The 16,864-nt window shown below is 39.6% G+C and overlaps 1 protein-coding gene across 2 annotated transcripts in view; it reads right to left on the reverse strand.

Moving 5' to 3' along the window:
- ADCY2 (adenylate cyclase 2) overlaps positions 1–16,864 on the reverse strand; it is a 149,103-nt gene that overhangs the window by 58,584 nt on the left and 73,655 nt on the right. For both annotated transcript variants that reach the window (XM_078392565.1, XM_072998449.2), the window contains exons 5-9: positions 13,011–13,159; positions 11,315–11,426; positions 7,342–7,469; positions 2,341–2,499; positions 507–639 (exon numbers count right to left, since the gene is read on the reverse strand). In XM_078392565.1, coding sequence (XP_078248691.1) covers positions 507–639; positions 2,341–2,499; positions 7,342–7,469; positions 11,315–11,426; positions 13,011–13,159 — 681 coding nt within the window. The remainder of the gene's footprint in view (positions 1–506; positions 640–2,340; positions 2,500–7,341; positions 7,470–11,314; positions 11,427–13,010; positions 13,160–16,864) is intronic.

Below are 16,864 nucleotides of genomic sequence, written 5' to 3' on the forward strand. Positions count from 1 at the left end.
CAATTTTTGATATTTTTCATTTTATTTTGGTCCTGCCTTGCCAAGGGAGGCAGTGAAGCCCTCCCACACCACCACCACCACCACCACCACTAGAAATCTTATCCAGCCATCCTTCTCGCTTCTCAGAATTTAGCAGGTTTTATTCAAATGTGTACGAGGACTAGAAACTTTTATTTAAAACAAACAAAATGAGTACTGTTATTATCAGGACAATGAGAATTCTCAAGACATTTTTCTGGCATAACTACAACAGTGTAAACCTAGCTTAGATAAAGCCATATAGCTTTGTAATGTTACTTAATACAAACATAACACAATGTAACATAAAGGTTTGAATGTATGCAAACTAGAAAAGGTGCATATAAGTATGTAGATAGTCACTGTTTCATTTTTTTTGACGGCAAAGGCAATGTGATCCTAGGACTCATGGAAACAGAAACACTGATCTTGTATGTGTGTGGCATTTTCAAACACAATATAAACAAATCAAATCAAGTGATACTAACCTTAGGGTTGATTATAAAGTAAGTTTTCACATTATGTTCCTTAAGATATGGGTCCCTTGCATCTCCATCTCCATCTTCTACTTTGTAAGCTCCATTCAAGTGTGCCAAGGTGACTGAAGTAATGTGAACACGGCTGAAATTATGGTTTATTTTAAAATGACCATTATACAACATTTAGAATACAATACTGCTTTTTGCTTGTTTGATTTACTACTGAGAAAGTTTCCCACCACTGCAGATGCATGATTGGTTGTTTCCACAGCCAAAAGCAAATGCAAAGTGAGACCTGGTTCCACTGAAGTGGCCGGCCTATGACTAGGCTGCACCATCCAGGCTAAGCTGCCAGTGGAGAGGGGGCTTACATGCGTCATTGGAGAGAGTGGGAAAGAAAGAGGGAGGGAAGTAGGGAGAGGGAAAGATCTATATGTACAGTTTTGCATTTTCCTTGTTTCAGCCTAGTTTAGGAAATTTGCTTTTTTTAAAATCGTAACTCTCCTAGCCACCACTCCCACAACTCAATTTTTCCAAGTTCTGCTATTCACTCACATGAGGTCCCACCTGCAGCCAGATGTGATATTATCAGGACTCTAGGATGGCTACATCCTGACAACACATAGGAAAGTGCATTCTGGATTTTTTTTTTTAACTACAAATCCCACAATTCTGCTTTTTGAGAATCCCACCGGCAGGACCCAGACCTGGCAAACACCTAATTTGTGCTCACATGGAGAGAAGGCCTAGTTGGCAGGCTTCATGCATCCCATAAGCCTAACTTCCTGTTTATTAGTACCATCAACGTAGTTTCCTTTTCAAAGAGGAAGTTGGTCCCCTGCAAAACATGAAGACTGCCAGCTGGGCTTTCGCTCCAAGTGAGCACAATATAAATGGAGTCCTGTAAAGCAGTGGTCCCCAACCTTGGGCCTCCAGATGTTCTTGGACATCAACTCCCAGAAATCCTGGCCAGCAGAGTTGGCGGTTAAGGCTTCTGGGAGCTGTAGTCCAAGAATATCTGGAGGCCCAAGGTTGGGGACCACTGCTGTAAAGTATGGGTCTTGCAGATGAGACACCCAGAGAAAAGAATTATGAGATTTGTAGTTCAAAACATCCAAAATTCACATTGCTACGGAAGAGTACAGATCATTACAATGTACAATGACCTCATTTTATGATCATTTCATGATCACTGTACAGTGGGGTCTCTACTTAAGAATGTCCCTACTTAAGAACAATCCAACTTAAGAACAGCTCCATTTGCTAAATTTTGCTTCTACTTGAGAACAGAAATCCAAGATAAGAACAGGAAAAAAAACCTTTCCTGCTCTTTTTTTAACCTTAGGTCATCTGAGGTTAAAAAAAAAATTCTCCCCCTAGTGGTAGAGTACGTATTAACCAGCTTTGCATTAGTTCCTATGGGAACTAATGCTTCAATGTACGAACGCACCTCTACATAACAAAAAAACAGCCAGAACGGATTAATTGGTTTTCAGTCCATTCCTATGGGAAATTTTGCTTCAACTTAAGAATGTTTCAACTTAAGAACACCATTCCAAAACGGATTATGTTCTGAAGTAGAGGTTCCACTGTAGTTTCTATGGGCAGAAAAGAGCAGATACAGATTAAATGGTTTTCAATGCATTCCTATGGGAAATGCAGATTCAACATAAGAACTTTTCAACTTGAGAACCACCTTCCAATACGGATTAAGTTCTTAAGTAGAGACCCCACTGTATGTTCTATTAGCCCATAGGCATTATAACATTCTAATATGATCTAGGTCTCTAGTTTATACAGAACAAAATTATTAAAATCCATACTAAATGGAGACTTGTCTTACCCAGGAACTCCTCCAGCTTCCATGTGATTGGCCAATGTAACATCATGTGACCATACATCATATTGCCATTTCTGTAGTCCAATCACACCACAGAGGACATTTCCAGAGTGTACTCCTACTCGCATGTTAATATCAACTCCAGTTGCATCTCTGACTTTCCTATTTTTGATAATCAATGACAGATGTTATTTCCTTGTCTTAAAAAAAGTGCACAGTACTAGAATTCTTTTCACACAATGGGCAAAATCCAGTTCCACAGTTAAGCCAGCAGTATGAAAATGGTGTAACATACAAAAACAAATTGCCACTAATTAATGAGTCTCTGCTTGGATTCCAGATTGCCCACTGAGTCATCTGACTAATGCACAATGTGAATTCAAGTAGAGACTTTTTCGTTAGCAGCTATAGTATTTGCCATTGTGAATTAGATCATTTCTCTTTCGCTGGCTTAATTATGCAAAAGGATTTTGGCTGACAATTTTATCTAATGCAGTGCTTTGGAGTTAAAAGTGGTTCAGAAATATTTTACATTAATTAAAACCATCCTTAGATGTTCCTTATTTCTAACATATTTACAATTCAGTTACATCACTGGCCTAATCATCAGTCATAGTCATTAATACAACAACTGACAAAAGTTTAAGAAAGTAACATTTCACTTTCAGCTTGCTGATGATGCAGATGGAAAACAATACTATTTGAGTACAAAGGCTTTTCTAATATTACCGCTTACATGGTGGCAGTGGGCAGAAGGTGGACTAAGGCTGGCCCTATCTTGAGGCCACATTTAGATGTGAGAAAGTAGGAAAGTTCTTGAGCATTTCTCCAGTTTTGTGCAATTCCAGCTCTTGCTGCACCAATAAGTCATGGGTTGAGGGATTGTGAAATCAGCCCCTTGGCTCCTGGCTGTTGCCAACACCCAATGTAAGCATTAAGTCTTCATATGTTAATCACTAATGTTTCTGATGCCCAAGTTTACAGCTGAAACCAAATTATTCAGGCTTGTTAGAAGAGATATCAAAGACCTCCAAATGGATCTCCCCAAATTTTGGGAAAAAAGCATTAAAATGGCAAATGCAGTCAAATGCAGTTCAGTGTGTGGCTTTCTAATGTTAGGGGAAACAATTTTATGGTTGTTGTGGGTTTTTCGGGCTCTTTGGCCGTGTTCTGAAGGTTTTTCTTCATAATGTTTCGTCAGTCTCTGTGGCTGGCATCTTCAGAGGACAGCACTCTGAAGATGCTGTCCTCTGAAGATGCCGGCCACAGAGACTGGTGAAACGTTAGGAAGAAAAACCTTCAGAACACGGCCAAAGAGCCTGAAAAACCCACAACAACCATTAGATCCCGGCTGTGAAAGCCTTCGCGAATACATGAAACAATTTTAACTTCTCATACACTCTGATAAGTCTGAGCTCACAGCAATTAACTATGACAAAGACCTACTGGTTCTGGTGCATGACTCAAAAAAGAGTGTGCAGCGGTGGTGGAAAAGGCAAAATCCATATTGAGGGTCATTCGGTATGTATGTATGTATGTATGGATGGATGGATGGATGTATGGATGTATGGATGTATGGATGGATGGATGGATGGATGGATGATAGATAGATAGATAGATGATAGATAGATAGATAGATAGATAGATAGATAGATAGATAGATAGATAGATAGATAGATAGATAGATAGATAGATAGATAGATAGATAGATAGATAGATAGATAGATTTGTATAAGAACCTTATGATATTGGCAGTTTTACTTTTTTTTTATTCCTTTCCTAATGAAATATAGATAGGGGAGATGTGTGTGATGGAAATAGGGACATAAACCCTTAGTTGTCTTGTCCTCATTCATGAGTGGGCAAGGAACCATATAACTACTCTCTTCGTCCCAAGAGGGGACTTTAAGTGGCACTTTGCATTAGGATAACATGGATGTTTTGTGCAATAAATGCATTTTTTGTGCATTAAAGCTTTTTGTGTTTTAATGAAAATTACATAAACTGCATAAAATCGTGATGACTCCTGTTTCACCGCATGAATATTTAATAATTAGAAGCACTGGAATGGCTGTCTCTGCCTCTGTTTAACAGTTAGTCTGCTCTTCTGTGCTTGCTCTCTCTTTCTGTGTATGGGTTTCTGTGTGTCTGCTTTGCTTCTCAAAGGGAAAGGATACAGTCTGCTTAAATGGAGACGCTCTGGAAGGAAAAAAAAGGTTCTTCTTATCACAATTTTTTGACATCTGAGAATTTTTCATCAAAGTGTCTCATCAAGTTCAGGCAGTTCAAGTCAATGAGAACAAAGAATTCAGAGAGTATTCTTTACATTCCCAAACAGAGGTGAATAGCACAAATGGCCCTTGGTCCAAACAAAGGGGTGCTGGCCTTCATCTTGAAAATTTGAGAAACCACCCTATTTGGTTGACAATCCCTGGTACACAAAATCCTGAACAGTGTGGAAAAACTGTATTCTCCTCACCCAATGAAGCACTCTGTCTGGAAGGCAATTTCTTCAAAAGGCTACTTATTTCATAGGGTCCTTCCTGTATCCAAACTATCCAACCTTCATTCTTCTCAACAACAAAAACAATTATGGCTGTTTTCTATTTTTAATTGTTTCTTTACTACCTCCAGGATCAATTTCTCAACAGGAATTCATTTCAGAGAATCCAACTGAGATCAAATGGCAATTACTTTTAAAAGCACAAAGGAGGGAATGGGAAAAATAAGTAATGAAGGAAAAGCAGCAGGATTACATTTAAAGAATATTAGCACAAATTAACTTTATGTCTAGTCTACAAGGCTTAGATGAAACTGCTGAAGGCACAACAATCATAGGAATATCTGTAGCTTAATGGCAATGGGGAGAGTCTGAAATTCACTCAAGCAGGCAACAAAAGCTGTTGCCATCATGTGCTTATGGGTGTATAGGGTGTGTACAGTGGTAGTTACAGCTGTAATTAAGAATCTGAGTTTATTGAATGGAAAGTTAGTCTTGACTTAATATCACCTCTTTTAGACAGAGGATGCTTATTATCACATTCGGTGTCATGCTCTTCTTCAAAGAGTTGGTGACACATGTATAGAGGTAGATTCATTTTGTTTTCTGAGCAGTGCTAGTTAGGCTAGGCTGAAAGACAGTGACTGGGTGAAAATCATAGCCTTCTTACCAAGCACTGTTTCAATTCCAGGTCCTTCTGGGTTCAAACCCAAATGTGAGTCTCTTACTTGCTACACGGGCTCAAATCTGGCTTGTGTGCTTCCTCTGCCTCACCAGTACCATAACACATAACACAGCTCATTGGATGGATCCTTCCCATCAACTAGTTTGCCACCATGACAGCACTAAAAAGCTAACATAGAAATACTGTACATAATGTGCAAAATTATGATGAGCCATAGGTTCAGAATTTACACAATCAGTGTGCAGGAGACATCGGGTGAAGCCCCTTTCCCTCATAAATGACACAACAAAGATATCTGAAGTAACCTTAAGTGTTTTCATAGGCATAAAGTCAGGCATGTAAAACAGTCATCCACTGTTGTTACTGCTATGATTGTTATTGTAAGGAGCCATTCTAATGGAAATTATTTTTATTTTTCTGCAAGAAGAAGGCCCTACTGGTTGGTGGCCCAAGTTCTAAAATGTAGCTTAAATATCTGTAGCTGTGATTGCTCACATTCAGGGTTTCACATTCCTGTTTTCTATTTGATGTCCTTGACTGCCTTCCTTTACTTCCTCTGCTACAACTTCCAACATCAAAGCTTACATTCAAAGACTTTCACTCTCATTTCTTTTTATGTTACTCCATAAAGCACCATATAAACTGGCAATGCTGTCTAAACAAATAATACATTTACAGTCCTCGGGATTTTTATATACGCTATGACTCTAGGCATTTTTATGAGACAGTAAATTGAACAACTTGGTTTCAAGGTAGGAAGTTTCAACCCTCTATTGAAATCTCTTCTGACAGTCCTGGGCAGGGGGACAATATCATAAGTCATTCTTAGTAGATCTCAGCAGAAACAAATGAGATGGACAGCTCTGGAATTTCCAGTGACCAATTTCTAATTTGCACCTTGTGAAGCTTCACAAAATATCTGGAGGTTAATTACAATGTCCTTATTGCTTAAGACAGTTCTGCTTTTTATTGAAAACTTTTCTGTTACATTGTTTCTGTCTTCTCTCTTCTACTACTGCCAGAGTGGCATGAATGACAAATTCTGTGTTACTATTCTAACAATATATTATGCGGCTATGGTGAAGTATATTTCAAATTAGAGTCAAAGCTAGTTTTTTTTTAAAGTCCCTGCCGCTGCCCCACCATAGTTTAAGATCTGCTTTGGGGTGGCATGTGTGTAACTCCATCTGCAAAAGAGGCTAGGTTGTGTAAAAAAAAATGGGTCAGGGCCTCCTCTGAGGTAGTATGCTAATTTTGGAACTGGCTTTCTAATCTTCATTTAGCTTTAGGTGGGCCACCATGGTGTGTTTTTTTTCACCACTCAGTTTTTGAGTAACTTGAAACAGATTCTGTTCTGAAAATTTTTCCCCATGTTGTTCACTTTACTATAGTTTTTATGTTTTTGCAGTTTTAAAACTTTTTTTTTTACATTTTACATTGTAAGTTGCCTTGATAGCTCTTTCTGGGCTTAATGGTGAGTCAGTAATGTTTTCATAAATCAAATTTACAATGTGCAATGGACTTCAGCTTCCATCAGCCCCAGTCAAAATGGCCAATGCTCAGGGACATTGAGAGCTGTCGTCTTAGTTTGAGAAGGCTGTTACGAGTAAAATAAATACCTCTACACTGCACTACAAAATTCACAACCTTCTGAACTGATATAGGGACAGACAGAATCAACCTTGCCCTGGTGGATCTGAATCCAAAACCATTCAATCACTGAAATATAAACCATTCCTGTAGATTTAAAGCAACTACAGCAGGTTTTTGTTATGCTAATTATTAAAGACGAGAATAATTATAAAATGTCTATACCTACTTTATGGCTTCGCACATGTCCAGTCCCATTTTCACACAATTCCTGGCATGATTTTGAAGAGAAATAGGGAGACCAGACACACAGTAGTAGCAATCACCTAAAATTTTAATTCTCATGCATTCATTCTCCTGAAGAGTGAGGGGAGAAAAAAAAGGCCAGTTAGGAAATGGTCACATCTGCTACATGAAGCTGGACGAGAGGGCTGCAGTAGCTGGCTGCCCTTGGTACCACCAGATGTATCCCATCTAAAGATAACTGGAGGAGGAAAATAACTGGGTTGGAATGTGCAGGAAGAAAAGAGCTGTGAGTGCTGTGCACCTCCCATTTCCACTGACCTACTTTTCCTGATGTGTTCAATCAGAAGCACGCACAGGCTAGGCATTATCCAGAGACCTGGGAAATTAAATAAAAACCTCTTCCTGCATGGTACAAAAACAGAGAGCCCCTTTGTTGTCATATGTATTCCAGCACCTGCAGGAATAAGAAAGCTCCCTAGTTTTAGTCTTCAAAATTGTATTGCTTATGTTGATGAGAATCTTTACAACAAGCAGGAATATCAGCTTCTAATGGGTTGGAATTCTCCCACTCCACCCCAGTGACTTTCATAGACCACCAGGGGACAAGAACTTAACATCCTAAGTCTTAGTGTCAATTTATTATTTATGTCTTATTTTATGTATTATTTTTATGATACACACAATTCTTCTGCCAAGACACCCGGAATGTGTACATCAGAATACAAACAACTATTACACAGAACATTAGAGTCCCCCCCCAGAAGTATGAAGGTTTTCCTTCATAGATGACTATTTAAATCTGCAACATTCACCAACAAAACTGAAATGACAAAGTCCAAGAAAAACCTCACCACTTTGTATCTCCAAATGTATACACATATTCATTTTGCAAAGGGTAATAGACAAGACAGGTAAGTCAGGAATGGAGAGCCTAGACCACAGCCCAACTCCTGTGCAATATACAATCATTCTACAACCTAAATGTTCCTCTGAGGACAGCTCAGTGTAAAAGTGTTATAAGCCCAGAGACTTTGAAAATTATTCCTCACAGAGCAACTGAGCCAGAGTTTAAATGCAAGGGACTATTCATTAAAGAGCAGTGGTCCCAGAATTCAAATATTTTGCATTCTAGTATTGTGCTGACTGTCCCCAGGATCATAGAAATGCCAAGGATGAAATAAAAAGCCCACAATAACTGTGATACAGTATGTGTAACAGAAGAAGGCGCTTTTGTGCCATTTACCTAAGTAATTACTAAATCCCTTCTCTTAGTCCTCCCCAATTTCTTCTTCCCCAAATCATCATCATAATCAGCATCATGATGTGCCGTCAAGTCAATTCTGACATATGGCAACCCTTTTTCAGGGGTTTCCAAGCAGAGAATACTCAGAACTGGTTTAGTATAGCCCCAAAAGGCGGGGATTAAAAAGAAAGATAAACCCTGGTGTATTTTTTAAAAAAACATTTTATTAGTTTTTCACTCTATCTACATTTGATTTGTGCTCGTCAAACATCGTGTTACATGATTTGCTTACAATTATTTGTTTTTTACATTTCAGTGTCTTCCCAGTTGTCCCCCCAAATTCCAGACATCTTTCAAACATTCAAACCATTCATGTACATATTTTAGTATACAATATGGCTACTATCATAATATTACTTTCATAGTGTACAATATTCTCAAGATCTTCTAATAACATTCTTAATAAAAGTAGTTCCAGATCCATGCCCCAACCTTATATCTAGTTTAATTTACCCACCATATTACATCTTTACCCTGGTTAAAGCTCCCTTATTTCAATTTAATTCTTTTCAATATAAAAAATATGCTCCTTTACAATTCCCGAAGTTAAATATATACATGTTTTTCAACATTAAGGGCTCCCTTCCTATTTTTCCCTTTTTCATCTTTCTAAGTAATTACCTCTCTTATTTCTCTTTTTTCACTTTTTGTTTCTGTCTCTAAGCATTCTGCCATCTTTCATGCTCTCTGAAACCATTTTGTGCATCTGATTTATCTCCACTAGATCTTTATACACTTGGTCTATCTTCAATAGATCTTCCAGGCTTTTTAAATTAATTTTGCTGATTTTCTTCCCTTGTCTTCCCTTAATACTCTCTACTGATCCAAGACTGAAGTTGTTTCTCTTAGGTTTTCCCCATTAATTTCCTCTACCTCCTCTTTTGATTGGCATACATCATCCAGCACACTCTCATTTCCTTCTTCGTTATTCCCTGTCTCTTGTTGAGTATAATTCTTCAGATGTTCATTGAATAATTTTGCCTCTTGGTAGTGGGATCTCACTATTTCTAGTATTGTTTGAAGGGTAGATTTTGTTTCATCCCAAAATTGTCCTTGTTGTGCCAAGAGCTTAAGCCAAAATTCAAAGCCCCCAAGTCTCACAGTCCAGTTCGATGATTGTATCTGTGTCCTAATTGATCCCTGGCAAACTGATGCCAGCTAAACAGATATTCCAAGTATCCAGAATTAGTCCAAAGAGTCTGCTTTGGCTAAATAGGCCTGAACCAAGATTTAAACCCCCGAAGTACCAAGGTACAATGCAATGGTTGTATCCGTGGCCTGATGGCCTAATTTCCACAGGTTTACGCCAGCTAGTCGAACACAAACACTTCCAGCTCCCGGGGCAGTTTCAGAGGATCTACTTTGGCCAAATAGGCCTGAACCGAGGTTCAAAACTCCCAAATATCACAGTCCAATTCAGTATTTGTATCCATGTCCTGGTAGCCTAGTTCCCGCAATTCTGCATCGGCCAAAACTGGAATTCCAAGTCCCTGAGGTGGTTCCAAAAAGTTCACTTTGGCCCAATATACTAATTCCCAAAGTACAGTTTAAAAAGATCCACTTTAGGCTTAATTTGTCTATGTTCCAGCCCAGGCATGAAAAAATAAAAAATAAATAAAAAACAGGTTTCCAAGCTTTAAAAAGCAGTAGAGTGCTCAAGGTCACTGTTTTGGGCATTATGCCAAAAGAATTCAAGTAGTCAAAACATGAGATAACTCCAGACTTAACTAGTAATAACTTACGAGAAAATTTCTTAAGATTTATAACGCCAAATTATAATATTCTTAAAGTATATTTAAATGTATTTAAATTAGTAGTTAATGTCCCATTAATCTTTAAATTATTTTCTTTGCATCAACTATCCCTCTCTCCAGATTTTCTGCCGCTCTATGATTGATGAGATTGATAGGAGATTCTTTTTCCTGTATATATGAATTGTCTTCTCCAGGGGTAATCATAAACAATTAGTTGTAAAAATATATCTCACATGGTAATAACACTGATGTTGAATAGATGATTGTTGCTTCTCTTATTGCTGGCTGCCGACGACATGCAAGCCCGTTGGCTGATTAGGGAGTTTCCTGGATCAAATGGGGATGACCGCCATCCCCCCCCCCGGTGATCAACAGGCTTCCCCCCCAGTTCACCACCTCTTCGGGGTGGTTTCGATACCCTGGGGTGTCCCAAACAGGTCAGAATTCAGCCCAGGGGACAGAGCTCCGTCCTCCTGCTCCTGTCTCAATGCGGCGTCAAGCTGGTCTCTCCACTTTAGTCTCAAACCCCAGTGTATTTTAATACCTTGCATAAAAAGATTTTGTAAATAGTCTTACACCTTCTAGAGAAATGCTGTTTTATCCTTTTCATTTCTTTAACAGGACAGGTGTTTTCTCCTTTCCCCCTCAGGTTGTGACAAAATGACAGTGTAAACTATACACTGGCAACTACCAGCCTAATATGCACATTCAAGAATGTGTGTTTGCAGGCAGACACATGCACACAGGAAATGCAGTGTTGCTGTAGTCAGCTTTAGAAACTGTGGGGGGTCCACTACCTTGTGTCTACCCCAACCTCACATCATGCTACTGTTATCAATATAAAAACAAAGAGAGTAACAATGTTGAAACAACAATTAAGAGTCTTCCCAGGCACTTACTTTTGCAATCTGATCAAATTTTCCAAAGAGCTCATTCAGCATGTGAACCAGTTCTCCAGGGGAACAATCACTAGCCAAGCGAGTGAATCCGACAATATCAGCGTATAAAATGCTGCAAGTGAAACAATTGGCATTTAAGTTTTCCTAGCTCAAGAATTCATTATTATTTTATACTGAGAATTCTTTTAAAGAAGCATGAGTAAAAGATGCACTACATACTTTGGTAAGAACTTTGCCAACCACCATATTTTGATACTGAATCCAAATTGGGGCAAATAGTACTTCCTGCCACTAAGACAGTCCTCTCTTAAAGGAATATCCATGAGAAAAGGCACACTCTAAGGTGACCCCATAACTCCACCCTGAGAGCTACTTAGTCAAAGCTCTGGCAGCCATCAAGTGGTGGCTGGGGACATGTTGCTGTTGTTGTTGTTTAGTCATTTAGTCGTGTCCGACTCTTCGTGACCCCATAGACCAGAGCACGCCAGGCCCTCCTGTCTTCCACTGCCTCCCAGAGTTGGGTCAAATTCATGTTGGTTGCTTCGGTGACACTGTTCAACCATCTCCTCCTCTGTCGTCCCCTTCTCCTTCTGCCGTCACACTTTCCCAACATCAGGGTCTTTTCCAGGGAGTCTTCTCTTCTCATGAGATGGCCAAAATATTGGAGCCTCTGCTTCAGGATCTGTCCTTCCAGTGAGCACTCAGGGTTGATTTCCTTTAGAATGGATAGGTTTGTTCTCCTTGCAGTCCAGGGGACATAACAGCTCAATTAAGCTTTAGACCACAAGTGGGAAAACTATAATCTTTTAAATGTTAAAACAATGTCACCCCTATAATCCCTCGTAGGCCAACACCATCTGGAGGCCACAATCCCCCCCCCAAGTTAGGCTCTGCAACACACCTGCTTCCGCTGGAATCGCTCATTGGTGGTTCTCTCATACCCTGCAGATTCTACGTCCTGCTACCTTTCTGCATCTCCTGCATTTATACTCTGGGACTCTTAGACTGAAACCTGCCACTTCATATTCAGTGATTCTAGCTGAATGCCACTATCCTCAAAACTTCAGTGTCTCATAGGCCAAAAGCCTGGCCAAAGCAGACCAGCGTGACAAATTTCAAACTACCTATCCTCGAATTCTTGAGCAGGATGGGGAACCTGTGGCCCTATGAACGGTGTTGGACTTCAACTATTGTCAAGAGCTATCACTGATAGATAGGGATGGTGCAAGTTTTAGTTCAACAGGGGCACAAGACCCCTATTCCTGTCCTTGATACTGACATACATGCATTCCAGCTTTGCCACAGTTAATATCAGATGGAAATAATTGTGTTGATTGTACTGATTGCAGCTATACAGCTATTTACCTTGCATTAACTACAGAGGCATCTTCTCATTTTCCATATTTCCCATGGAAATTTTTTAGATTATTTGGTCAGTATTATTTCAGCCTTTAGACTGCTTTCAGATTAGGTATACCCAAATAAATTCATCTGCTTCCCAAAAACAAATGTATGAAGAACAAGGTTTGCAAAGGTTATTTATTCTTTACAATTCTAAAGAAAGAAAGACAAGCTAACCAGCTAAGCCACCCTTCAAGTTCCTATATATTGATTATGGAAACGTATTGCTGGTGATGCTAATTGGAGGACTTCACACCAAGAGTAAGTCTCAGCAACTGTTAATATTATACAGTACCTTACATTGGTGTGCCTTCTGACATACAAATTATGGAAGTTGTTTGTGTTTTCCAACTGGCCTGCTCTGGGTCCTTGCAACCTCTGAATAATCTCAGCTTTCATCTCCATGGCTATGTGAGCAGGAAGCAGAGAAAGCAGGAGACGCTCCTGGTTTTGAAATCAGAAAGAGAAATCAGTCAATCAATTAATTTAGGCTTTAACTGAGCCTAAATTACCGATGAATGACATTGGTATAATATACTCCCAAGAAGATCTGGGACAAAAATATATAAGTCATGCTCTCATTTATATTTTTTCACATTTTTAAATATATATATACAGTATATAAATATAAAACACAGTTGTAGAGGCCACAATCAACTGATTGGAGGGAAGCTTGTTAATCTTTGCTGTATCTGCATCAGTGCCCCGCCTTTGTTTCAGGTATTTTCCATCTGTTCCTCTGTATCTATTACTTATCTGCCTTGTTCATGAATGAACAGTGATATAGTGGTATATTTTGACATCATGACAGTCCTTGCAGTTACATCCCAAGGAGAGTACCCCTCCCAAAAAAGAAGTCCTATTGATCTATATCAGCAAACTAGTTCTAGCTGTCTTCATCTATACCAGAAGAAGGTTGTTTCTAAAGCTAGTGGACCAAGACTAAAGCTAATGGATCAAAACCAAGTCAGCCCCAAATATTTTGCAACACAGCCAGTGTAGCATGCAGATATATACACATTGCCCAAAATCCTGCGTGGATGTGTATATAGTGGAAACCAGATGATGTCATCTTCCAGCACTTGGTAATATTTAATGAAAACTAATTAAAAGCTTCCTATTCATCTCTTTCAGGTTCTGAGCCTCCTTAGGGCTACCCTTTGCTCTGGGAATGTCTTTGAGAGCCTCAGAATGGCAGGGGGATCTTTAATAGTAAACACATAAAATCACAGAATCATGAAGTTGGAAGGGGCCTATAAGGCCATTGCGTCCAATCCCCTGCTCAATGCAGGAATACAAATCAAAGAATATCTGCCGGGTGGATATCCAAATTTCTCTTGAATGCCTCCAGTGTTGGTGCACTCACTACCTCTCAAAGTAATTGATTCCATTGATGTACTGCTCTAATAGTTAGGATGTTTTTCCTGATATTGAACCAAAACCTGGCTTCCTATATCTTGAGGCCATTGATGCTGAACCTGATCACCATGGACAATTTCAATTGCACCAATGGTAATCTGGCATATTGTTTTGACTACCTGAGGCTCCCCACCATCATTTTAAGTCCCCCCAAATCTTCCCCAGCGCACAAGTGAGACCTAGAGAGCCTTAAAACATGAAAGAGGGATATGAAGTATTTTATTATTTTTAATTAAATATTACTGGTGTTGAATAATGGAGTCATTTGGTTTGGCTGTTATTGGTAGGGGGACTCCCCACAGTCACACAAACACACTACTGTGAAGATAGCAGCTAAATTCAGAGGGAATGGAGTGAGAAAGGAGATGACATAATAACCTCTGCTAAACAAAAAAATCCTGGTGCTTTGACCCTGGAAACCTTGACTCTGCTACCTCAAGCGCTCCAGCCTAAACCACAGACTGAAGACTGGGACATTTCCACACAGTCTGTTCAGAGGGAAAGCAGAATAACAAGCATCTTGGAAGCTCCTGTGCATCAGCTGAAGGAGATGATGAGGAACATCTAGCACCTATTGGTCAGACACTGACTTTCCCATAGTAGCCATTTTCAATGGCCACTATGTTAGTCTGTTTCAATATGTATAACAAAAATAAAGAGTTGTGACATGTTAAAAGACTGACTGATACCGGTACTAGTGTAAGCAATATACAAACGTGTGGCCTAACTGTTAGGTTCCATGTGTCTGAGGACGTATGACGGCTCACACTGAAATAAATCTGCTCTTTAAGACACCACTACCCTTATGGTTTTATTTTGTTGTTGTTGTACATGACCTTTCCCTCATGAACTGGAGATCTAATCAGAACACTATTTGATGCAGGCCACCAACCATTATATTCTTGTGTTACACCACATCCCTGGAGAAATGCTTCCAGTTGCAAATCATTAGTGTCATACATGACATTAGTGCTGATAGCCATGTCATCACAGCAGCTGACACCTCAATGGCTGGATCTGACCCCTGCACAGTCCTGTTGTATACAACTTATCAACATAAAAACAAGCCAACATACACACAAAGGGATTCTGTAACTTTTTCTACACAGCATCAAAATAGTAGGGCATATGTGAACGTGAGGTTCTCCAGATGTTGTTGCAACCTCCATCATCCTGCATCCAACAACATCTGGAATGGTACAAGTTGCTCACCCATGTTTTACTGTAACATCATACTAACCTGATTTCAGAAACTAACCATGGCTGGGTCTTGCTAGTATTCAGATGGGAGACTACCTTGAAATACCAGGATATCTAGGTAGGGCTAGGAAGAATCCTATCTGAAACCCTAGGGAGCCACTCCCAGCTAGAGATGATAATATAGAGCTAGATAAGCCAATGGTCCAGATCAGTATGAAGCAACTTCCTATCTCCCTGAGCTGCCCACCTTTGCATTATTGGCTTTGGCAGTGCCCTCTTGTCAGATCTCTTCCCATCTGCAGCGCTTTATACCACTTTGGAAGAAGACTAGTTGAAGCACAAGGAGAGTCTGGTCACTGTTGTTCTCATGAAAAGGGGGGGGGGGAACTGGAGGACTCCTGACAAAGCTTTGCTCCTGTTCCTTCTAAGGGCTTCAATGCCTCCTGTGCTTATACTGTGCAGGCACCAATCATAAGGCTAGTGCTACTAGTTCCCAGTAACAGTCCATGAAGATCAAAATATGGGCTGTGTCAATCATTATTTCCTGAGAAGGGATTTATAAAGTATTTATTTTTAGTTTTTAGGGTCCAGCTATCATGCACTATGTACTTCAAAACGCTTCTTCAGAAACCAGCCTCCTGCTTCTTTGTGCATTTAAGTAGGAACGAGGAAGATAAGAAACAGACACAGGCACCAGCTAAATTCATCATAAGTCAGGTCTCTGCTGAGGAAGTCTTCTTCCCTTGAGATTCTTTTCACAGCAACAGTTTTGAGTCAGTTCTGATGTAGGCAGCACAGAACATGCTGCATTTCCAACAGACAGATGAGAAAACACTGGTGTGCTTATTTATCCTCCTTGTTAAGCAAAAAACGTATTTTCACTCTGAGGCCCATTGCTTCAGATCCAAAGCACAGTTTCAATACACAGTCCAACACATTTTCATATATTAATGCTAATTCATTTACTGTTATTGTATAAACCCTCTAGTTGGGAAAACTGATTGGAAGAGCTACTACCATGCCTCCCAATGAAAAACATTATAACAGGCAAAAAATAAAGTGCATTTTAAAAGTTAATGGATTTCTATCATTTCTTCTGCTGTCTCTCTACCTGTTTTGCTTCTCCCACTCTACCATTTTAGAGAAAAAAAGTACAGTATCTTACTTTCTTCCTACTCATTCTCCTTCCCTACCCTTATGTCTAAAGCTCTCTTTCCCCAAGCAGTACTACTTGTCTTTCCCTCTCTGTTTAGAGATGTTTTGGATTGTGAATTCCAGCGCTTCTGTCTACTGGCCATCCTGGTTAGGGCTGCTGTGAATCAATATCTAAAATATCCCAGTGGCATAAGCTGGGAAAATATCCAAATGGCAACCGAAAGGTTGCTTTTGCCTTAAACATAGATGTTTCTTCCCTTAGGCCCATCCACAGTGAGCACTTATTTAACTTTCTTTGCATCTATGACACTGAGGCTGCATCCTTATGTCTGCATGACGCAAGGCTGAAACTAGTATCAACAAAGTCAAAGCCAA

The sequence above is a fragment of the Pogona vitticeps genome, chromosome 4, assembly GCF_051106095.1.
Source record: "Pogona vitticeps strain Pit_001003342236 chromosome 4, PviZW2.1, whole genome shotgun sequence".
NCBI lineage: Eukaryota > Metazoa > Chordata > Lepidosauria > Squamata > Agamidae > Pogona > Pogona vitticeps.